A 23,296-nucleotide genomic window follows, 5' to 3' on the forward strand; every position below is an offset into this window, starting at 1 on the left:
CTCCACATTTGGAAGCACGTGTTTATATTGTGTTTATATTGTGTTTATATTGTGTTTATATTGTGTTCAGCTGCTATACAATTCCACGTGATAAGCCACTACGTTTATTTGTCATTTGGGACCAGGTCGCTTCTGAAAAAGAGCGATATCGCTCACCTTACCTGGTAAAAAAATATATATAGTTTAATTTGATAGTTTATTCTACCAGCTGAACTTCACCTGGTCACCTCATCTCACTCAAGGCAGCGACGTCGATGTTACATCTCCCAAGTTCCCTGGCGACGACAAGCAGTCCTTCTTTCCGGTCATGCATTATCTACGTCATCCATCGGAGTGGGAATATTCCACGTAGCAAAAGCCACCGGTATTCTTGTGGCTTCGACCGCCGAGAGAGTGATCCCGGCGGTAATGCGGTCAAGAGTGGGCGAGACGGCCTAGGGTCAGGCCACACTCTTCTCGCCCACCCCCCCCTCGCCGTGCGGGGTGAGCAGAGGGCATCCGAAAGAGGACTGCACGGCCGCGATAGCAGCTGCCGAGTTGCATCCCCGTCTCAGTCCAGGTGCACGGAAAAACCGTTCAACTACCGCCGCCTCCATGCAGATCCGTGGCTGGAAACTGGCGGATTTCACCGGTGCTGTCCCCGTCACCACTTGTCCATTGCTGCGGGGCTTGCAAGGTTGGGAAGTTTGTGGTTTCCCGCGGTAGAAGACAACACGCCGTTTCTTTCTCTATCGTGGGGATGCTGGTGCGCTGCCTTCAGCGGCCCCACACGGTCTTGACGGGCAGGAGGTCTCGAGCCCAGTGGCAGGGAGAGTCTGAGACATCCGTAGATCTCCAACTTGCTTGTTGCAGCCTTTCTCCGCGTTCACAGCCGTTGAGATCCAAAGATCATTTTCCGCCTGCTTCACCGTCTTCACCGTCTTCACCGGAGCCTCGTTTGCCCATCCACTTGAAAGTTCAAAATAGATAGGGGATACCCCACCATACTTCACCCTGTCAAACAATCCCCTACTTAGGCACCCCCGCCACCCACGACGAGTGGTTGGATGTGTGAGGGGCTCACTGCACTCTAACCCAATAGCCTGAGTTCGATTCCCATCCACGGTTGACATCAACAGTGAGTGACATCTGGTCCCATTCTGGGCCTCTCTCCCAGTTCCACTAAGCCTCAAATGAGTACCTGGTGCGGTGTGTAAACATCGCCACTAGCGAAGACAAAGGCGGATAAGCGTGTTGCTGGCCACACACCCCTTAGTGTACCGGCGACAGCCTTCATAGGTGCTCACTAACAGCACTTGCCTCCAAAAGTATGTTAAGGCAATACGGGGGATCTTTGTCTTGTATCTGTGTGCATGTATGCATGTGTGTGTGTATCTACAGTGTGTGCTTGTGTGAGTCTTTGTGGATGCATGTATGCGCTTGAATGCATGCGTATGATTGTATGTGCATGAGCGTACACTTGCTGTAGGTGTATCTGTGTGCTTGCACGCATCTAGGCAGATACATGCATACATATGTGGGTGTGTGTGACTGTGTGTGTGTGTGCATGTCACGGTTTCTCTCTGTCCCTCCGGACCTCTGTGTCTGTCCTGTCTCCCAAGATGCTGGGATTTCCGCTCGTTACAGTGCTAATTGATTTACAGGACGGGCGTGACCGCCTCCCCGTGCCCCCAGGGTCTCTCTCCGCAGTACGGGATGTGCCAGTGCCTGCCTGGCTGTCTGCCTGGCTGTCTGCCTGGCTGTCTGGCTTATCAGCTTGATCACATGAGTTCATCATGGGTAGCAGCCTAAAACACCTCGTCAGAGGTCTGTCAGTCTATTGTCTAGAGGGCCCATCAGTGACTGATCTGTCAGTCTATTGTCTAGAAGGCCCATCACAGAGTGGTCTGTCAGCATATTATCTAGAGGCTCCATCAGAGACCGGTCTATCAGTCTATTGTCTGGAGGCCCCATTAGAAATGGGTTTGTCAGTCTATTGTTTAGAGGCCTCATCAGAGACAGGTCTGTCAATCTATTGTTTAGAGGCTCCATCAGAGATAGGTTTGTCAGTCTATTGTTTAGAGGCCTCATCAGAGACAGGTCTGTCAATCTATTGTTTAGAGGCTCCATCAGAGATAGGTTTGTCAGTCTATTGTTTAGAGGCCCCATCAGAGACAGGTTTGTCAGTCGATTGTCTAGAGGCCCCATCAGAGACAGGTCTGTCAGTCTATTGTTTAGAGGCCCCATCAGAGACAGGTCTGTCAGTCTATTGTCTAGAGGCCTCATCAGAGACAGGTTTGTCAGTCTATTGTTTAGAGGCCCCATCAGAGACAGGTTTGTCAGTCTATTGTTTAGGGGCCCCATCAGAGACAGGTTTGTCAGTCTATTGTTTAGAGGCCTCATCAGAGACAGGTTTGTCAGTCTATTGTTTCGAGGCCCCATCAGAGACAGGTCTGTCAGTCTATTGTCAAGAGGCCCCATCAGAGAAAGGTCTGTCAGTCTATTATTTAGAGGCCCCATCAGAGACAGGTCTGTCAGTCTATTGTTTCGAGGCCCCATCAGAGACAGGCCTGTCAGTCTTGTCTAGAGGCCACATTAGAGACTGGTCTTTCTAAATAGCAAAAGTCGCATTAAAACGTGCGTGGCGTTTTCCACCATTGTGCCAATGCAGTATCAATATGCGCTCACTAACAACACTTTCCCTGTCCGCCTGTAAGTTGATACAGGCAATCTCACTGCCCAAGCACTGTGTAATGTCAGTACTGTGTACACGTGTTTACAAGTCACAGCGTGAACATTTTTTCTTCATACTTGGCCAATGAAACAATAAACTTCGCGTCGTTCCTTACACTCCGCTATAGCAAGCCACAGCCGCCTAGCCCCCACCGCTGGGAATCGTGCTCGGGGGGCAAGCAAGGGATCATGGGAGAATTCCCCCCAAAAAATCTCGCATCACGTGACCAGCGGTCATGTCCCCTGCCCCCTCGCTAGTCACTAAGCGTGACAGCTCGTGATGGATGAAGGCACGGCGGTGATGACGCACGCCCTGTGATCCGGCGCTTTGGAGGCGAGCGTTGGTGGACCACGCAGAGAGATTTGCGAAAATGGACCAACACCGACCCGGGCTGTGAAGTGCCCGTGAGATGGCAATGCACCAAGTGGGGGAGGTCTTTGTGAACCCATCTGTGTGGAGTATTATGAATCCCCTCGAATGCCTGATGGGATGATTGTTGTTCTATTTATCTATCTATTTATTTATTTATTTATTTCTCCTCTGGGTACTTTGGTTTTCTTCCACACAAAAGCGAAACACTCCTTAGAAAGGAATTGGCTGTACGTCTCAATACAGAACACTCACGACACGAGGCTTGAGATTCAGGTGAGGTGGGTTTCCCGGACGAAATAACATCCCAGAATATTCCCATGAATTGAAATAACATAAAGAAAGATGTGATCCACAAAATTAAACAATTAAAATTGTGTTTATTTGTCAGTGTGTAATAGCTCCTGGAAGAGGTTTAGTGGGTGAAAGTGTATATGGGCGTGTGTGTTTGTGTTTTGGTGAGTGTGTATATGTGTGAGTGTATCTGTGTGTATGTGTTAAGTGTGTATGTCTGCGCATAGGTGTGTGTTTATATCCGCATATCTGAAACGGTCCTTGGCCTCTCCTAGGTCGACTCAGCCTTAAATGGTGTGTAAACATCAGCACGGGGGAGACAAAGGCGACCGGGTGTGGCGTTGCCCAAAGTATCCACTCGTGCGCTGTCCTGACCTTAATTGGTGCTCCCTAACGGCACTTGCCACAACAGCACCTAAAGGCTATACGGGGGATCTTTGTCTGTGTATATATATACATGCGTGAGTGTGTGTGTATATGTGAGCGTATGGGAGTGTGTCGTCTTGGCGGGAGCCAAGATCCAAAAAAAGGATGGAAAAAATCTAAAAATCTGACCCCTGTTTGGGTCGCACGAGATAAATGTGAGCGTGCGTGTTTGTGTCTGTGTGAGCGTCTCGAATGATGCATACGATGGAGCACATGCATGTGCTTGTTGCCGTGTTAGTGTGCGCGTTAGCGTGTGTTAGTGTGCCTGTGTGTAGTAGTTGTGTGTGTGTGCGAGTGTTGTGGGGAGCGGTAGCGTAGTGGTTAGCTTGCTGCGTTACGAACTCGGTCACCCAAGTTTTGATTGCAGCTCAGGGGAATCAACGCCAGTGACGATTTTCTGAACCAGATCTGGGCCTCTCTTATGTCGACTCAGCCCTAAACTAGTATCTGGTGCGGTGTGTAAACATAATCACTGGGGAGACAAAGGGGGCCAGGCGTGGTGCTGGCCACCCACCCCTTCGCGTTCCGTGACGGCCTTCACAGGCGCTCGTCAACAGAACTTTCCCCAACAGTCTGTCGAAGGCTATACGGGGGTTCTTTGTCTTTGTTGAACAAACAGGCGATCTACAAGATGGTTTCGTCCGTGATGAAGATGCCGGAAGACGAGGCGACTCCGGAAAAGAGAACCGATAAGATCTTCCGGCAGATGGACACAAACCAAGACGGTAGACACCGCACGAACACGCGCTCACAAACACGCGCTCACAAACACGCGCGCACGAACACGCGCTCAACGCACGCGCACACGAACACGCGCGCGCACACGAACACGTGTGCACAAACACGCGTTGCGTGAACACGCGTGCGTACATACACGGGCGCGCACTCACTGGCACAGAGATTCATGGACAGACTGGAAGGAGAGGGCAGAAGTTCGCGAGCCCCGATGAAGGCCAACACAGCGCGCCTGAGGTGGTGGTGTGATTTTAGCACCACGGCCGCCCGCCTTTGTCTCCCCACTGCCGATGTTTATACACCGCACTCGATACAAAATTCTGGCCGGGTCAACCCTACGACGGGATGCCCAAGACCGGTTCAGATATTTGTCACCGATGGCGACCGGGTGTCATGTGCCATGCCAGCCTTCACAGGTACAGTGCTCACAAACGCCACTCATCCACCCCCACAGTCTCCGTGCCTACACGGGGGATCTCTATTCTCGTGCCCGTGTGAGTCCAGTCGTACGAGTTCAATTGCCGGGCATGGGTAACACCGGTGGCGATTGATATCCGAACCGGTCGTGGGCCTCCCCGAAGTCACCACGGCCCTGAATGAGTTACCGTACCTGGTGGGGCAGCGTATAAACATTACCCAGTGGGGGGGGGCATTGGTGGGCCGACGTGATGCTGGCCCCACGAAACCCGTGCTGGCCTTCACACGTGCTGGCCTTCACACGTGCTGGCCTTCACACGTGCGCTCGCTAGCAGCACTCGCCCCAAACAGTCCTGTGCGCGGTTGGCCCTTTTGTGCGAGTCTCTCATGTCACCACCCCCCCCCCCCGTGCTGCTCCGCAGGCAAACTCTCTCTCGACGAGTTCATCCGAGGAGCCAAGAGTGACCCCTCCATCGTGCGCCTGCTGCAGTGCGATCCCTCCAGCGCCACGCAGTTCTAGTGGCAGCTGCGGGGGTGGGGGGTGGGGGGGGGGCAGCGGCGGCGAGTGGGGAGCGCAGGGGAGAAGGTGGACTCGCCAAACGCATCGATCGGGCCCCATCATGGGAGAGAAAGGGTCGGAGGTCAAGTCCTGACGACCCTCGCCCCCCCCCTGCTGCGGGGATTCGGCAGAGCTGACCGTCACACCTCCTCCGCCTTCTTCGCACACACACACGCAGCCGCTGAGACCAAGTGAGAGACAACAGGGGGATGAGGGAGACACGGGGTGAGGGAGACACGGGGTGAGGGAGACACGGGATGAGGGAGACACGGGGTGATAGAGACACGGGGTGATAGAGACACGGGGTGAGGGAGACACGGGGATGAGGGAGACACGGGGTGAGAGAGACACGGGGTGAGAGAGACACGGGATGAGGGAGACACGGGGTGAGAGAGACACGGGATGAGAGAGACACGGGATGAGGGAGACACGGGGTGAGGGAGACACGGGGTGAGAGAGACACGGGGTGAGGGAGACACGGGGTGAGAGAGACACGGGATGAGAGAGACACGGGATGAGGGAGACACGGGGTGAGGGAGACATGGGGTGAGAGAGACACGGGGTGAGGGAGACACGGGATGAGAGAGACACGGGATGAGGGAGACACGGGGTGAGGGAGACACGGGGATGAGGGAGACACGGGGGTGAGGGAGACACGGGGGTGAGGGAGACACGGGGATGAGGGAGACACGGGGATGAGGGAGACACGGGGATGAGGGAGACACGGGGATGAGGGAGACCGAGCACCCAGCAAGTCAGCCAATCACAGAGCGCCTCACACGGGGGTCACACAGGGGTCACACAGGGGTCACACGCAGCGGGGCGGCGAGGGGGCAGCAGTCGTGGTTCGTTTACAGGGGTCATGAAAAAGGGGGTGTTCTTTTTTTTCTTCCCTTGAGGCCCTCAAGTTGGGGGCGTTTTGCACCCACGATTTAATACGGATCTCCCAAGCGTGTACGGACGTGAGCATGGCATGCGGTGTTCATTCACATTTGTTTCCGTTTCTCTGTCTCGATTGACATTTTGGACGTTGGCGGTCGCCAGTAAATTAGTTACGACGTGGAACTTTGTGTTGTAACCTGGCTTGTACGTTTGGTTTGTTGTTGTTGTTTATTTTTGTAGGTTTTTTTTAATAACATGCACGACCTATTTTGATGTTTTTTTTTAATCTTGACTTTCCAGTGCTTGTGAAATTGAGGACTTATTCCTGTAGCTTTAAATCATGCTAAATAACTTAGCCCTTTGCTCATTTCCGGATCGATTGTATTTCTATCGTTATAATTATTGTTATCATTAGCCTGGCCAATGCTTTTTTGCCAAGGGTTATTTATGAATGCGGAAGTGTGTTTGTATATAAATTTGGATTTACAGTTCACGAGGTTTTTGTCAGATGGCCACTCTCGATTGAGATCTACGCATGCATGCCCTTTCTTAAGAATCTGTCTGCATTCTCACACACTTTCACATTGCATGAGAAGGCTTCTTGTTTTCTCTCTGAAGGATTTAATAAAAAATGTAAACATTGTCAAAGCTTGTGAGCGCACACACTTTGAATGGTGATGGCTCACACCTTCCTCTTAGCACATTACCGGCCGGTCTGGTGGATCGCACTCGTAAGGCAGCCCTGCTGATGTGTGAAACACCCAGCACAGCAGTATTACGCACTTCAGCTTCACCCTAACCCAGCCCGAACACAACCATAACTCTAACCTAGCCCTAACCCAACCCTCGCCCTAAAGCACAGTCCTAACCCAACCTTAACCCAGCCCTAACTCTTACCCAGCCCTAGCCCTCACCCCAGCTCTAACCTAAACCCAGCCCTAATTTAACCCTAACCTCTTAAGCCAGCACCAAGAGAGGCCTGTGCTCATGGTTTTCTCCATTTTGACAGCAGAGATCTCGCTAGGCATTTTTTCAACGCCTGCAAAATACATAATAACGTTGAGGCTGCCCGACCTGTCGCTGTACACAGAACTCTGGTTCTTCTTAACCACAATTCTGCCCTTTCTTCCGGATGCTTGTGAAACGTTGGACCCCTTAACATGAACACCTGTAAACCACTTGAAATAATCAGGCTGGCCCGACTATGATCCATCTTGGGATTAATCAACCTGGGTTGCGTGAAGAGCTCACAAATGCTAGAAAGATCTGGACATTGTCCCATCGCTGAGCAATCATGCATTCACTGACCCATATAGCCTGCATGGCCAGCCTCCGCATGCCCAAAGCAATTTTTGTTTGACTGGAAAGAGGAGTCTCGTACGGGCCAGAGAGGAGATAGGCTGATGTGGTGGAGGTGTCTTCTGTGGAGGAGGCTCGTGAAGGACGCTACCGGGCAATTGGAGGCAGTCGACCTTCAACAAGAACAGTGCGAAAGAGCAACGCTCAAATGCGAGCAGAGCGTCGGACAGCCAAACTCAGCAATGTGGCACTGGGGAACGCAGGTGGTGCATCTGCTCGACATCTCAGTCAATTAACCCACAATACGCATCTGTATCATGACCTGCCCAGCGAGCCTTTAACACTTCACGCTGCCTCAAAGTGCATCTAACCTGGCACAAGCACCGTCGGTGATGTCACCACCACTTCGTGGCAAATAGTAAATGGAAGTCTGTATTCTGTATGTATGCGTGTCCGTCTGTATTCATTATGGGGAGCAGTAGTGTAGTGGTTAGCGCGCTGTGCTAAGGGTTCGATTCCCGCTCACCGCAACCAACACCATTGACGATTATCTGAACCAGATCTGGCCCGCAACTTGGTCGACTCGGCCTCAAATGAGTACTTGGTCCGATGTGTAAACATCACCACGAGGGAGACAAAATCGACCTGGCGTGGTGCTGCTGACCACCCCTCCCCACCACCCCCACACGTGTGCCATGCCGGCCTTCAGAGGTGCTCGCTAGCAGGAAGTTTGTTAAGGCTCTACGGGGCATCTTTGTCTCATTACGTGCTTGTGCGAGTAATTTCGTTCAAATAAATTAGTACCTGGTGCAGTGTGTAAACATTAGCGCTGGGGAGTGCTTTACAAAAGAATCCAGGCGTGTGCCTGCGAGCAGCACTTGCCCCCCATAGTCCATGGAGGCTACACGGGGGATCTTTGTAATCGTGTCATGGCACATTTAGAGCTGCACAATTTAAGAGGAATTTTATCTCGACTAATCGATGTGAATAATCTTCTCCAGCCTATTAAAACACGTTGAAAAATACAACCCCCCTTCGCGACATTTTACAAATAAACATTTTGTTAAAGTGGGAAATGTGTTAAAATTGTATACCGGTGTCTTTGTTCACGTGTTTTTTCTGCAGATGCTAAGATATATTTATGCCAGGTGGTATTTGATTAAAAAACATTCATCATCAGCCATTATCCACTGCTGGATGAAGGTCCTCCCCATGTCACCACCATCTCACTCGTCCGTTTCGTGCGTACCAGCTGATCGCGTTGCTCCATTTCAAACACTGCAAGAGTGGATTCATCGTTGGGTCCGCTGACGTTCGAAACCAGTAGGCCAATGTGTGTTGGCGTCGCGGTCCCAAAACATTCCTGCTACCAAAAAATACCCACAAATTACTCAATTGGGACTATGCACAGCAATCATCGCACCCCCTACTCATTGAAAACTCATTGCAATGAGCAGGGTGTCTCACTGGGACAGCTGCCACTGGGGGTTGCCCTTTGAATATTTGAGACGTGATGTAAGTCGCTTGCACCCGCGGGCGTGAAGGGTGCTCTATGAAAAAAACTAATTATTATCTCCTCGGTGAGCGACCTCTGGCCATCATCCTATCACTAGTATCCTCCCATTTGCCATCAGTTGGATGTATGTGTGCACTTCCTTCCCACCGTACGTAGTCAACCGTGATAATCGGAGGTCCGGGAGAAGGACAAGAAACTAAGCAGAAAAAAGCCATTGTAAAGGAATGAGTGATCAATCAAGATGATGTAAAAGTGTATAGCTCCAGTGGCTTCCTCATATTGGAAGGAAGAGAGTTCCAGACGCACATTTGAAACCGGTCGATGCGGAGACCATCCTTGTTCGATGGTTAGCCAAAAGCCGCTGCTGCGAGGGCTACCAAAGTTTGCATGGTCGATGGTTTATGTTTAACACGTGGTAAGGCTTTCGCGACCAATATCATCCATAATACAAGTTTTTTGGGTTAGATCGCATAAATATATAAATGTTTAACCCGCGACCACCGGTGTGCTGTACTCATAACGAATTGGCGTGTTCTGTTTACGTGACAAACCCCCTTACTAATTGGCTGTGTTGGGTGGTGGCGGGTTTAATGACACATTTATATATTTACGCAATTTAACCCAAAAAAACCTGTATTCTGGATGGTTTATGCTCCTTCGCGTGATGCGGTCCCCAACCCAAGTCGTGCCAGAGTCTGCAAAACAAAACAAATGTGGCGACTTGCACCACCATCAGTTGGGAGAGGCACGTTCAGGGCCTGGTACGGAGACTGGTACAGAGCATTAAACAGCCTTGTCGCCTCCCAGTGGCATTGCTACTCTCTCAAACAGTCCCTGTGAGCCTCGGGCATTCGCGAGGAATAATACGAATCCATATGGTGCCGGAGTCTGGCTCTTGTCAGCTCGCATTCCTCACTGGATACAGTTACAAGTTTTCCAATCCAACAATTCAGATTTTTACATGTGACTTAATTTGGTCTGGCTATGTTAAGCTTAAAGGATACATTGTAGAAACATTTACATGGCTGTCACCCAGAAAACACCACAATTTATTATGGAAAATTTGAACAAATATAAAAATAAAACCCTGGTATGAAATACTGTATATTGAATATTGTAAATATGTACAATTCGAGTGATGATCTACTCCAGGGATGGTTCTTGCTGTGGGAAGAGGAAACACGACACGTGTCTAACGCCATCTGTTGAGCAGAGCACAAACAATGACTACAGCCATCTATCTATACAGGTTGCCTTTAGTCGAGAAAGTCAACACATTATAACATCGATTTCCCAGAAAATTTGTATTTTGTTTGCGTTTAAGCCACGTAATTGTCTTGCCACAGAGATATGTCAGGAGGCCCTCGACTACCCGACGTAGCCAAATTTAATTAAGTGCGTGACAAACTTGGACAAATTATGTTACGTGGGCCAGCCTAAAAACATGAACTCGCGAGATGCTTACCGAGTCTAGAAACTCACATCGCTGTTATCTGGTCTAGACAACTTCATACAAGCGCATCCAGTGGAATATTTAAACAACGAAAAAACATTTCACTGTGATGAATGCTTCTACTTTCACACCCATGGTGGTTTAACACGTGTGAGCGCATTACAAACAACAAACTTCTCCTTTAAAGTTGCGTAGGCCAAACAAGGGCCGAGTGCTGTTATAGCGAGCACCGAATAAGGCTGTCACGCATCACAGATGCAAGAGGATTTCTTGATGCACCCTTCAGTAATGGGTCAAACCGAGGGAGGCAACTACTCCCGTTTGCTCATGCTAATTGCGATACTCATTAATATGCACATAAAAGGCAACAAGTCAACCCAGGCATGTGGGGTTGTAGTTCACACACACACACTGTACAGATGTGTTCAACAGCTATACTAATATCACTATGGGACGTGGCGTGCCCGCACAGTAGTCGCTCCCTCTCGAAGAGAGAGAGAGAGCGAGAGGACGACTCCTGAGGTACTATGGGAGTTGAATGTCTGAGACGACTGGCAAATGCACCACCCGTAATCTCCACCATGCCAATAAATACTGCGGTACACAAAGACCCCCGCCGTATAACCTTAACAGACCGTCGGGGCAAGTGCTGTTAGCGAGTACCTATGAAGGCCGACATGGCACACGAGGGGGTGGGTGGCCAACACCACGCCTGGCCGCCTTTGTCTCCCCAGTGGCGATGTGTACACACCGCCCCAGGTATTCATTTGAGGCTGAGTCGACCTAGGGGAGTCCCAGGACCGGTTCAGATAATCGTCATCGGTGTTGGCCGTGAGCGGCAATCGAACCCGGGTCGCCAGGTTCGGAGTGCAGCACGCTAACCATGGTACATACACACATAGAGACAACAACAACACTCGCCATTCACCACTAAGTGGCGGTGACGTCACCACGACGCTAGTGCCAGGCCATGTGCACCTTGAGGCCACGTGAAGTGTCGAATGCCCGCTGGCAGGAGGTCACGGGGCAGACCCAGGTGCCACGGGTCGACTGACTGAGATGACTGGCTGATGCACCACCTGTGCCCCCTACTGTGCCAACCTGCTGTGCTTTAGCCACCCGGCGCTCCGCTCGTTGTTGTGAACGTCGCTCCTCCGCCCTCCGTTGTTGTTGGAGGGCGACTGCCTCCAACTGCCCAGTAGCATCCTTCACGAGCCTCCTCCACAGAAGCCGATCTTGACACCGCTGGTACCAAGTCCACTCAACTCCACATCCTCCTGTACCACATCACTCCATCTGTTATCTCACCCATGCCGCGCCCGTTTAGCCCCCTCTATCCGGCCGAACAAAAGCTGTTTATGCATGCGGTGGCTGGGCATGCGGGCTACATGGCCCAGCCAACGCAGCCTTGCCTGCCAGAGGAGCTCACCGATGGGACTTTGCCCAGATCTTTTAAGGATTTGTGAGCTCCTCACACAATCCAGCCTGGTTAAACCCAGGATGGATCGTAGGTAGGCCAGCCGAAATGTTTCCAATCGGCGAAGATGTTCCATTAGGGGGTTCCACATAGACACACACACATCGACACACACGCGCTCGGCTTTCACCAATGTCTTATTTATTGTACCCTGGTACAGTATAAAAAAAAACAATGTCCTCTATGAAGCATAAACTCTAATATGAACAGCAAGAATGGGGGGGGGGGGGGGGGGGAAGGAAGTACAGGTTATGTAACAATGGCAGGCAAGTTCAGTGCCTGAAACCTTCACCACGGTCTCCTCATAATCGGAACGAAAAAACAAAGACATTGGAGGGATGTTTCTGGCCCAGAAACACCCAACATTTGAATGTTTTATTTCTCCAAATAAATGAAATCCCTCAACGTGTTATTTTATACTGTTGCGTGTTTCTTTATGCGTGGGTGTCCATGACACCCAAAAACACCAACCGCCTCACGTTAACTCGTCGCCTCGCACACGTCAACAAATTATTTCACTCGACTCTTCAATAACTTTCCCGCTATTTTCCCCCTCCTCGTGTGAATATATATATGCATAAGCACACCGTACATTGCGTGTGCACGTAAAAAGAAAAAAGCCAATGCACCTGGCAAATGAACGTGGATTTTTTTTGTTGTACACTTTTTTATACTTTATTTTGTAATGCTTTATTTATAAAATTAAAACCATCCCCAAAGCTAGCTATAAAGCCCAGTAAAGCCCCATTTACCACCCGCCCCCCCCCCCTTAATAACTTTTATAGTGTGGTTTAACCCACCACCACCACCACCACCACAAAAAAATAATTGAAGCCCATGTCTGACCTGACCTTGAACCCCAAAGAATCTGCATGACCTTGGCCATGATTCACGATGGCTTTGCCAAGGTCGCGCTGACCCAAATACATGCAAGGGGGCAAGAGCGTACAGGGGAATGCCGCGGTGCTTTGTGTGTGTGTGTGTGCCCTGTGATGAGTGTTCAGCATGCTGCAATTCGGCCTCAGTGTTCAGGCAACAGCCATGGCCGGAATTATCCTCGGTGAGCGTGGCCTTTTCAAATGAGACGCTATGGCAAGTACAGCAACCCAGGCAATTGTATAACTGTTTCACAAAGTGGTAGGCAGCCAATCGAGAGCCACTATGCAGAGTTGTGGCCCATCATGATGTCCGAGCCGCCAATTGCTCTGTCTCGCTGCATGTCGTAACAGCTTGGGCTGCCTGACACGTCACAGGGGGTTGCCTGAAACATCACAGGGGTTGTCTGACACATCACATGGGTTGCCCGACACATCACACGGGCTGCCTGACACGTCACATGGGTTGCCTGACACGTCACATGGGTTGCCTGAAACATCACATGGGTTGCCTGACACGTCACATGGGTTGCCTGACACATCACATGGGTTGCCTGACACGTCACACGGGCTGCCTGACACCTCACACGGGTTGCCTGACACGTCACACGGGCTGCCTGACACCTCACACGGGCTGCCTGAAACATCACATGGGTTGCCTGACACGTCACACGGGCTGCCCGACACGTCACACGGGCTGCCTGGACTGCACCCCCCCCCCCCCCCCACACACACACATCGGGGGCCACTTTGATCTCAACTAAAGAAGCAGAGAAAGAAAATTCTAATGAATTATTTTAATTGGACAGTCATTTGAATGAGCGAGATATGCACAATTGGCCGACATTATCCTGTATGCCAAACTGACCGATGCGCCATCGGTTATGTACTTCTCTTCAGGCGTGTTTTTGTTTTTATCTGTTTGTTGTGGTTGCACCCGATTCAACAGCCGAATGGCTCACAGGGCCATACCAAAATAAATAAACTGAAACTGAAAAAAACTTTGTAAATGTGAAGGGGAAAAACAAATAAAAATGTCTTCTCTCTCTCAAGCGTCTGTTCCCTTAACATGCAGGTTTTCACAGCCAATATTAAGATTCGACATTGAATTTTGTCCCCAAGATATACGATTGCTACATTTGGTTGCAAGAATTATTACTCAATTCACCGCCGAGCGAGCTGAATCAAGTGCAACCGGCAGGTTAAACACTTGTACACGGGACAATTTAAATTGTTTGGCTGTTGTCAGGTGGTGAAGGGCCTTCACAACACAAATTTGGCCCAGATCATTATGTGGGCCCGACCCACAAATCAATCATGAGTAACAGTTTGGAATGGCAGAACCAAGTCAGACACATTCCCACAGAAACCTGAATACAGCATAATGTAAACATTTAACAAATTGCATGTACAGACATGTATAAACCGGGTTGTTTAAGTACAGAGTATTTCATTTCATGTTATTTGGATTATTACAGCATTGTTATTCAATCCTGGAAGTGTTTGGTTTCCATCTTCCTCAACAATAAACCAGAACGAAAAATAAAATAAAAAATAAGTTTCCCAAGTCACCCCTACTTATGAAAAATAAAACGATCTATACTTTTTTTAATATGATATATTGCACATTATTTACAAAGATTGTTAGAAAATGGCTTATTTTCCAAACACCCTAATAGAATTTACAAAACAAGTACTACCTTAAAGTCTGTCATTATAACGAGCAAGCTATCGGCATTACGCTTAAGAGGAACCACAGAGGGGATGATGAGAGATGGATTGAACCTGAACGATGCATGTGGGGTTCATGGTGCTGGATTTAAGCATGAGAAAAGGGGCTTAAAGGGTGGCGCCTAAGATCCGGCTTTCAATTAAATTAGGCCGGCAATCCCGTGCAAGGGTTTGTGAAACTACCACACCTGCGAAGTGGCCAGGAGATGGCAGCACAGCAGACGCCTCTTTGAAATCAATCTGTGCAAATATTGGACCGTATATGTGGTGGTTTATCGATGTTCGACCAATTCCATTCGTGTTTGGCATGCGGGAATGGGGGCTGCAGAAAAAAAACCGCCTTGTGACTCCGGGTAAACATTACTGACCAGCCAGCCTGTGTAGACACTGAACCATGTTGTGGTTGTCACTTTTAAAAGGACTTAAAACAGTTTGGTTGCTTATCAAATGTGTATTGACTTGTTTGCTTGCATTCCAGTAGCGAAAAAAATTGAATGTCTTGTGCAAATCACTGTACGCCTTGTTATCCAACCTACTTGCTGTACTACCCTCTACTCCCGGTGCGGGCACAAGCCACGCATTTGAGCGACCGAGTTCGTGAGTGGGTGGGTGATTTAGTGCGAGAGTTGGGTGGGTGAGCGAGCAAGTCATTTGGTGGGTGGGTGGGTGAGCGAGCGAGTGATCGAGTGAAAGTAAATGAGAGTGAGGGATGGTTTAGGCAGTAGAAGACTCTTAAAAGTTGGACCATACCCCCCCTTCTGTGGCTCCTGCTCCGAAAAGGAAGAAATAAAAACATCACAGTAACAGCTGACCCAGCCGCAACTTAGTCACCAATCCGTCTCCTCTGTGATTGTCTCTGTTGTCTGTGTGTGCGCGTTTGTCCTTGTTAATGATCCACGGTCGCTACGTAGCGTGCGTGCGTGTATGTATGTTGTGTTTTCGCCGCTTTAAAACGATCCCGGGTTTAATTGGCGGCAAGGTGAGTGTTTCAAATGGCACAGAGAATATGCGGCGTGTAACAGCAATAAAAACGATCGCCCAAAAACCCAGGCTTTAGGACACCATCCACCGTCATCAGCGTCACAATCGCCACCGTCGCAACGAAGCGTATAACAACAATTCACCCGCTCCAGCGATCCGATGAATTGTCATGTTTTGGGCATCGCTATTCGAGTCAAGAGCAGACAATTTTTCCATCTCAATTAACCGTCTCTCGTTTGTATTGTTTTCTCACGCGTTAGGTCCGGTTTTTGTACAGATTTGTTCTCACTCCACGAGACTAAAATGTAACATTAGCACCGCATTTGCATATAATTTGTATAAATCTTAGATAACCGATTCTCACGTGCTCGATCGATTCAAAAGGCCTGAATTCGTAAGCATGAGAATCTAATTAAATTGGAGAATCGACACATCGATACGTGCCTAATCATCATCATCACTGTCGTCATCGTCATCTCTCCGAGGTCGGTAAAATGAGCACTCCCTAGACAGGCTGCACACTCCCCCGCGGTGGAGGGGACGCCAGCGGATAATTGAAAACGGCCAAAAAGCACCACGAATGCAACACTGACCATGGGAGACACCGAGCAAAGCTGCGGGAACACCCAGCTCGTGGTGATTGTGAAACGAGCCTCGGGATTTCTACGCAACGTTCCAAACCTAAACAGGAACCCCGCTTAAAAGCAACGACACCTCTTGTTTACATGGAATGCAACGATGTCTGTGCTCGATTTGTCATCTCTCCCGCATCGATTAAATTCTATTCCACAGAATGGCATCGGTAGAAACGTTTTAGAAATTAGACGATATCAGATTTTCTAATCGTGCTGTGCGCGTTCGTTCAACTGCCCGGCAGGTTTAATTGTACTGAGATTTGGAATTCGCAGCGTTGTTCCACTGCGCTGGATTTAACTTTTCTCCTAGTGCCCACCGTTCACTTGCCTTCTTCCCCAAGCTTTTCATCAAATCAACGCAACACGGATTTGAGTACGGCTTCAAATACACGATCGTGGACGTTGGCGACGAATCGACGCGCCACTCGCGTGGGCGATTCTCTCCGCGTTACGACCGCGATCCAGTCCCCTACAAAGCAGCACTTGGCTCACTTTACCAGCCCTCGAGAGGAGACCGTGATGGCGATCATAATGACGATGATGACGACGATGATGAAAACGAGTTGAACCCGACCGGGATTTTAACTCACGACCTCCCGGACGGCGGCTGTTGGCCAGCCCTGGTGAAGCGTGCCGGTGGTGCAGGGCGTGGCGGAGAGCGACGGGTGTCGCCGTGCCGTTGTGGTTGTCGATGAGCTTCTGGGCTGTGGACGAGCGGGGGGTGGGGGGGGGAGTGGCCGTGTCGCGCGATGCCGCTCGCCCCTATATGTCGGTGAGGGTCACCTTGATGCCTCCGTCCAACTCGTCCATCTCCAGCAGGAAGGTGTCCTCGTTCGAGTAGTGCTCGATTATGTTGTCGTCCATGTAGACGAGCATTCTGTGCAGACGCATGCCACGCACATCCCGCCACACACACCCAACAACCCCGTTTAATCGTGGCCTTCAGCACCGGCGTTAACAACCCTGCAACTGAAACAAAAACAACGTTTATATTCTTAGCTCTTTCGGTAAAGTCACGTTGAAGGGAAACAACAAAATAATAACATATATATAAAACAATAAAAATTCTCACGACGTTTCGACCATAACACAAACGGTCGTCATCAGGTGTGTCGATTTGTTGTTTCCCTTCAACGTGACTTTACCGAAAGAGCTAAGAATATGAATTACTGCAGTCACGAAAGCTTTAAATCAAAATTTTAAAACAACGTTTGTTTTTATTTTACCAGATCAGGCCCACTAAGCTATGTAGCTCTTTTTCAGGAGCGACCTGGCCACAACGAAGTGGCTTACCACGTGGAAATGTGTAGCAGCCAAACCGACACGACAGCCGAAACACATTGGGGCTATATTCTTAGTTTTTTCGGTAAAGTCACGTTGAAGAGAAACAACAAAATAATAAAATATATATAAAACAACAAAAACAATCAAAAATATATATTTATATTATATATATATTTTATTATTTTGTTGTTTCTCTTCAACGTGACTTTACCGAAAAAACTAAGAATATGAATTACTGCAGTCACGAAAGCTTTAAATCAAAATTTACATTGGGGCTAGTTTATTAAATTCACCCCCCTCCACCATAACCCCCCCCTCGCTGCCTGTGTCCACCCAGGCGGATCACTGATGGGTTCACCACGATTGGCCAATCGCCGGTTCGTGCGCGCTAGATAACAACTTCCACCTCTTTCAAGGCATCCGGCCAGCGTGCAAGAAAAAGTCAAAAAACACCCTCAAGAGGGTCCTCTCTCTTGATAGAGCTCCCGCGAGTGAAGACCCTTCGCCAGCAGTGGCGCAAGCAGGAAATTGCAGGCCTGCGCCTATGCATAACGCTCCCGTTGTCTGTTTGTATGTACGTTGAACTTCTTTCGCACAGTACATAGCCAACCATGCTCATCGGAGGTGAAATTAGTTTCAAATAAAAATCATTTCTTTAAAACTGCATTTTGTATTTAGTTGGTTGTCCTTCCCCCGCACCTCCAATAAGCATGGTTGACTACGTATGGTGTGAAAGAAGTTCAACATTATACTAACACTCATTAATTGAACTGGCCCGACAATGCAGGACCCCTCCTAAGAATAAAATATTGAGGCTCGGTGAAGCTTTCTTTGGCATATAAAATGTGTTGCCATGATTGACCATTATACTTGGTGCTTTCTCTCAGCTATGCCAGTCTCAGTAAGAAGAATCCTAACGGTACCTTAGTCTGACCATGTGACCATTGTGCAATAACAATGAACCCAAAGGATCCTAACGGTGCCTTAGTCTGTGCACCAACTTGCTGCATTTAACCGCCCGGCACTCCTCTCGTTGCAGTGCGTGCCGCTTCCCCGCCCTCCGTTAGTTGTCCTTGGAGGGCAGCTGTTGGTGCATGCGAGTGTGTGTGTGTGTGCGTTGGGACACACACGCGCACGCATGCAATTTGCACTATGTTTGCCATTTACTTTGGCAACAAATTCCATTTTTTGGGCAGTGGTAAATCCATCGGGACCAGGTAAAGGTGAGCTCCCCCTGTGGACCAAGTGGCCAAAAGTGATTTAATCCTTTAATCCCCCGGTTACGTATTCACCATGGAGACGCACAACACAATTCGATACGATGTTCCGGATAGCTGGTCAGCAACCTACTTTCTGCACTGTCATTCCCTGCATGGCCCCATTAAAACCCACCAGCGGGCAAGTCGCCCGGTGAAATGCCGGCGCGCGTCGTCACGAAGGGGGCGAGGAAGAGAGAGAGCTCACCCTTTTTTGCATTTCTTGTAAATCTTTCTGATGCTTTCTAAGGACACCCCGTACTTTTCTGAGATCTGGAACAGAAACGCATGGTTCGCAAGCACACTCAGATCAATTCCACCATTGAATTTTTTATCATCATCAGCCACATACCATCGTCATTTCCCACCACGATCAACGTCATCGATGGCCGCATTTCTGGACGGACAGCAGCAGTGTTGGGATGTGCACAGTGCCGATGAGTTTGTGCCTCCGCGTGCAGCATGCGGTGCAGCTGCGGCGTGCATCTGTGCATTGTGCAGCGTGCGATGTAGCCGCAGCGCCTCGTTAAGACGGCGTGGTGTGCAGTGTGCATCTCTGTGATGCGGCGTGTATCTGTGCAGGGTGCAGCGTGTATCTGTGCAGTGTGTATCTGTGCAGTGTGCAGCGTGTATCTGTGCAGTGTGTATCTGTGCACAGTGTGCAGTGTGTATCTGTGCAGTGGGCAGCGTGTATCTCTGTGTGGTGTGCAGTGTGTATCTGTGCAGTGTGCAGTGTGTATCTGTGCAGTGTGCAGTGTGTATCTGTGCAGGTTGCCACGTGTATCTCCGTGTGGTGTGCAGTGCGTATCTGTGTGTGGTGTGCAGTGTGTATCTGTGCACAGCAGGGTGAAGTGTGTATCTCTGTGTGGTGTGCAGTGTGTATCTGTGCAGGTAGCCACGTGTATCTCTGTGTGGTGTGCAGCATATATCTGTGCACAGTGTGCAGCGTGTATCTGTGCACAGTGTGCAGCGTGTATCTGTGCACAGGGTGCAGCGTGTATCTTCGTGTATCTGTGCACAGTGTGCAGCTTGTATCTATGCACAGTGTGCAGCGTGTATCCGCGCGTGGTGGCGTGACGTCGATCGGCGGCCACTCACGGCTTCCTTGAGCCCCGCCAGGTTGGGAGTCTTCAGCATGAGGGCGTCAAACACCTCGTCCGACGGCCGCCTCACGTAGAGCAACACTGCAGGGTGACACATGGGGGGGGGGGGGGGGGGGTGGGGGGGAGGGTGGTGAGCGAGGGGGGCCGCGGGGACCGCGCTCACCACGGGGGCCGACCCGCCGCGTCCTCGCTCGCAAAGCAACGTCGGGGCCGGCCCAAAAGCTCGCCGGGAGCGAGGGGGTAAAGGCGCAAAGCCTCGGGACCGAGCGCTCGAGCCACACGGCGGCGGGAAGATGTCCGCGCCGGAGCGAACTCCTCGAGAGGGCAGTCGCTCTCCCCTTTCCACGTCGGCGTACCGACGCCTCGGACGAGGCATCGGCGTACCGACGCCTCGCCACACCGCGCTCGTGACCTGCCAATCGACCGACCACGGCGCGACCCGTTGGTACTGCCGAGCAGACAGGAGGCGGTGGCAGGGCGCGGGGTGGCCAAGAAACTCGCGGCGTTGTTTCAACGGCCGCGCCTAGAGATGGGGTCGCAGCGGCGACCTCTGGATCGCAAGGCCAGCGGTTCTAACCCTGCCACCACGGCAGCTCCCCCCCCCCCCCCCCCCCCGGTAATAACAACGATGCGACAAAGTGTATTTGTTTAAATTCGTCAGGTCTTATCAACAAAACGGTCATTCTTAACGACCGCACAGCCGCGCGTCGCTGCGCAATTTCGGAGAGCGGCACGGGGAAGCAGACTTCACAGAAACGCTTGCGAGATCCCACACACCGACACTTTTTATGCACTTGCCCACCCGTGTTTACAGCCAGTCAGCAAGCAAAACTTTTTTTTCTTATATAGCATGATGAACTCATCGTGAGCATCGTTGTGGAGAATATAATTAGCAAAATAAGTGAGCAGACAACATGTCACCTCCGTGTATCTGTCCCTCCGTATAAACACAAAGCTGTACGATACATCGCGCACTGCCACTCGCTACTAGGGGGTGATACACACTCCCACATGTCCTGCCACTCACTACTAGTGGGTGATACACACTCCCACATGTCCTGTCACTCACTACTAGTGGGTGATACACACTCCCACTTGTCCTGTCACTCACTACTAGGAGGTGATACACACTCCCACTTGTCCTGTCACTCACTACTAGGGGGTGATACACACTCCCACATGTCCTGCCACTCACTACTAGAGGGTGATACACACTCCCACATGTCCTGTCACTCACTACCAGAGGGTGATACACACTCCCACATGTCCTGTCACTCACTACTAGTGGGTGATACACACTCCCACATGTCCTGTCACTCACTACTAGAGGGTGATACACACTCCCACATGTCCTGTCACTCACTACTAGGGGGTGATACACACTCCCACATGTCCTGTCACTCACTACTAGGGGGTGATACACACTCCCACTTGTCCTGTCACTCACTACTAGGGGGTGATACACACTCCCACATGTCCTGTCACTCACTACTAGAGGGTGATACACACTCCCACATGTCCTGTCACTCACTACTAGTGGGTGATACACACTCCCACATGTCCTGTCACTCACTACTAGTGGGTGATACACACTCCCACATGTCCTGTCACTCACTACTAGGGGGTGATACACACTCCCACATGTCCTGTCACTCACTACTAGAGGGTGACACACACTCCCACATGTCCTGCCACTCACTACTAGGGGGTGATACACACTCCCACATGTCCTGCCACTCGCTACTAGAGGGTGATACACACTCCCACATGTCCTGTCACTCGCTACTAGGGGGTGATACACACTCCCACATGTCCTGCCACAGAGGATCAACACAAATTGGGTGAAAGACAACATATAAGGCTAGGTGTTTTTTTTAGTGCAGTTATTCGTCACCGGGCTGAGACGATCAACTCGCTGCACTTGGCAACCCGGTTTGACCACAGGTGATTGAGACTCAAATTCAAATCCAGGAATTCAGAGGTGCCCAGCTCAGTGCTCTGCCTCATGAAATCCTCGGCCAACTCAACGATGTCGTTGAGTGGCTGGGCCCTGTGAGGACTGAGTTAGAATGAACACGCGTTTTAGAGTATTTGGCTGCTATAAATTTCCACGTGATAAGCCACTTCGTTGAGCTATCATTTGTGACCAGCTCAGTGGGCCCTAGCTGGTAAAATAATAGTTTTTTTTAGTTTATTTTATTTTATTCCCAGCGTGACTAAAATAATTGTCGTGATTTGGCAGTCGCAATTCCGTTAGATTTAAGGCGGCGATTATTTTCCATCTCGCGTTCACGCCGGCCGCTTGCGTCACGCGTCTTATTTTTTTTTTTATTTCTGTTCACGCAACGAATTAGTCCGCACCGTGAGCCTAAAGGAAACATTCGAATATCACTTGCATAACACTCGCGTACCGCTTGCATGGTCTACGAGCAACGGATTCTCACGCGAACGATCCGACGCGCGCGTCAGAAGCGACGTATGTTGACGAATGGACGCGCCGCTTTTTACATGTCTGTTATTTATGCAGGAAAGCCTCACTGAGTCTCGGGGCGTTAAATCGGTCGCCATGGTGATGGGAGCTCCCACCTTTCTTCAGAGGCTCCTCCTTCAGCTGCTTCGCGGGCGACGCAAACTCCTCGTTGAAAAAATGCGGAGGGCGCTTGAGCATCACGCTGCTGGTGACAGGGTCGTGGGGGTTTGGAGGGCAAGAGATCGCGATGGGATACATCATTTGGCATTGCAGGACGCTTCGTTTGCGCGTGCGTGAAGGCGTCCGTCTGTTTGTCATGATGCTCGCTTCAGGATTCAGTGTCGTACAGAGTCGAGCGAGGGCTCCCTCTCTCTGATGGGAAGGCACCGGCCGGCCTGCGGTATCGATGATATGCTACGTGTATGACCTACCCACCTTCGACCTACGTAAAAAAAAAAAGAAACCACTAGAAAAGCTTTAGATTACTCGGAGGAATCAGGCTTTGCGAAAGATTTCAGCTTGGAGAAAAGATGCAGCCCATTCAATCGCTCTCGCGCACACACACACACAAGGTGTTACATTTCTAGAGCGTCTTACAGTGGCCACGTCTCAAGAGGCTGCACAGACGGAGGAGGCAACAGGATGGAGTGTCAGGTCAAGTGTGGGCGCACGCGCCGAGACAGCGTGAAGAAGCAGCATCCACCCGTTCATTCCCTGAGCTCCGGTTTAAACAACTGTGTCGAATTAGTGAGATGTTCACTGAAGGGGGGCAAGAGGGGGGTTTCTGTGCCTTTGTTTGTGTCTCCAGATACACGGCTGTG

The 23,296-nt window shown here is 50.2% G+C and overlaps 2 protein-coding genes across 10 annotated transcripts in view; one reads left to right on the plus strand and one right to left on the minus strand.

Annotated features, from left to right (window-relative positions):
* The window catches only part of LOC116946566 (hippocalcin-like protein 1), a 54,845-nt gene extending 47,802 nt beyond the window's left edge, over positions 1-7,043 (plus strand). For all 3 annotated transcript variants that reach the window (XM_076070102.1, XM_032961590.2, XM_032961589.2), the window contains exons 3-4: positions 4,422-4,527; positions 5,377-7,043. In XM_076070102.1, the coding sequence (XP_075926217.1) occupies positions 4,422-4,527; positions 5,377-5,474 (204 nt within the window). In that variant the 3' untranslated portion in view covers positions 5,475-7,043. The remainder of the gene's footprint in view (positions 1-4,421; positions 4,528-5,376) is intronic.
* A 5,218-nt stretch (positions 7,044-12,261) lies between these two features.
* The window catches only part of GRHL2 (grainyhead like transcription factor 2), an 80,611-nt gene continuing 69,576 nt past the window's right edge, over positions 12,262-23,296 (minus strand). For 2 of the 7 annotated variants that reach the window (XM_032961586.2, XM_032961587.2), the window contains 4 exons: positions 22,592-22,677; positions 20,001-20,086; positions 19,111-19,175; positions 12,262-17,239 (listed from right to left, as the gene is read on the minus strand). In XM_032961586.2, coding sequence (XP_032817477.1) covers positions 17,125-17,239; positions 19,111-19,175; positions 20,001-20,086; positions 22,592-22,677 — 352 coding nt within the window. In that variant the 3' untranslated portion in view covers positions 12,262-17,124. Of the gene's footprint in view, positions 17,240-19,110; positions 19,176-20,000; positions 20,087-22,543; positions 22,681-23,296 lie in introns of all 7 variants that reach the window. The other 5 variants (XM_032961582.2, XM_032961584.2, XM_032961585.2 and 2 more) reach the window with 3 other exon arrangements.

Source organism: Petromyzon marinus, chromosome 27, assembly GCF_048934315.1.
Source record: "Petromyzon marinus isolate PM22_M1 ecotype Great Lakes invasive population chromosome 27, UKy_Petmar_22M1.pri1.0, whole genome shotgun sequence".
In the NCBI taxonomy this organism is placed as follows: domain Eukaryota; kingdom Metazoa; phylum Chordata; class Hyperoartia; order Petromyzontiformes; family Petromyzontidae; genus Petromyzon; species Petromyzon marinus.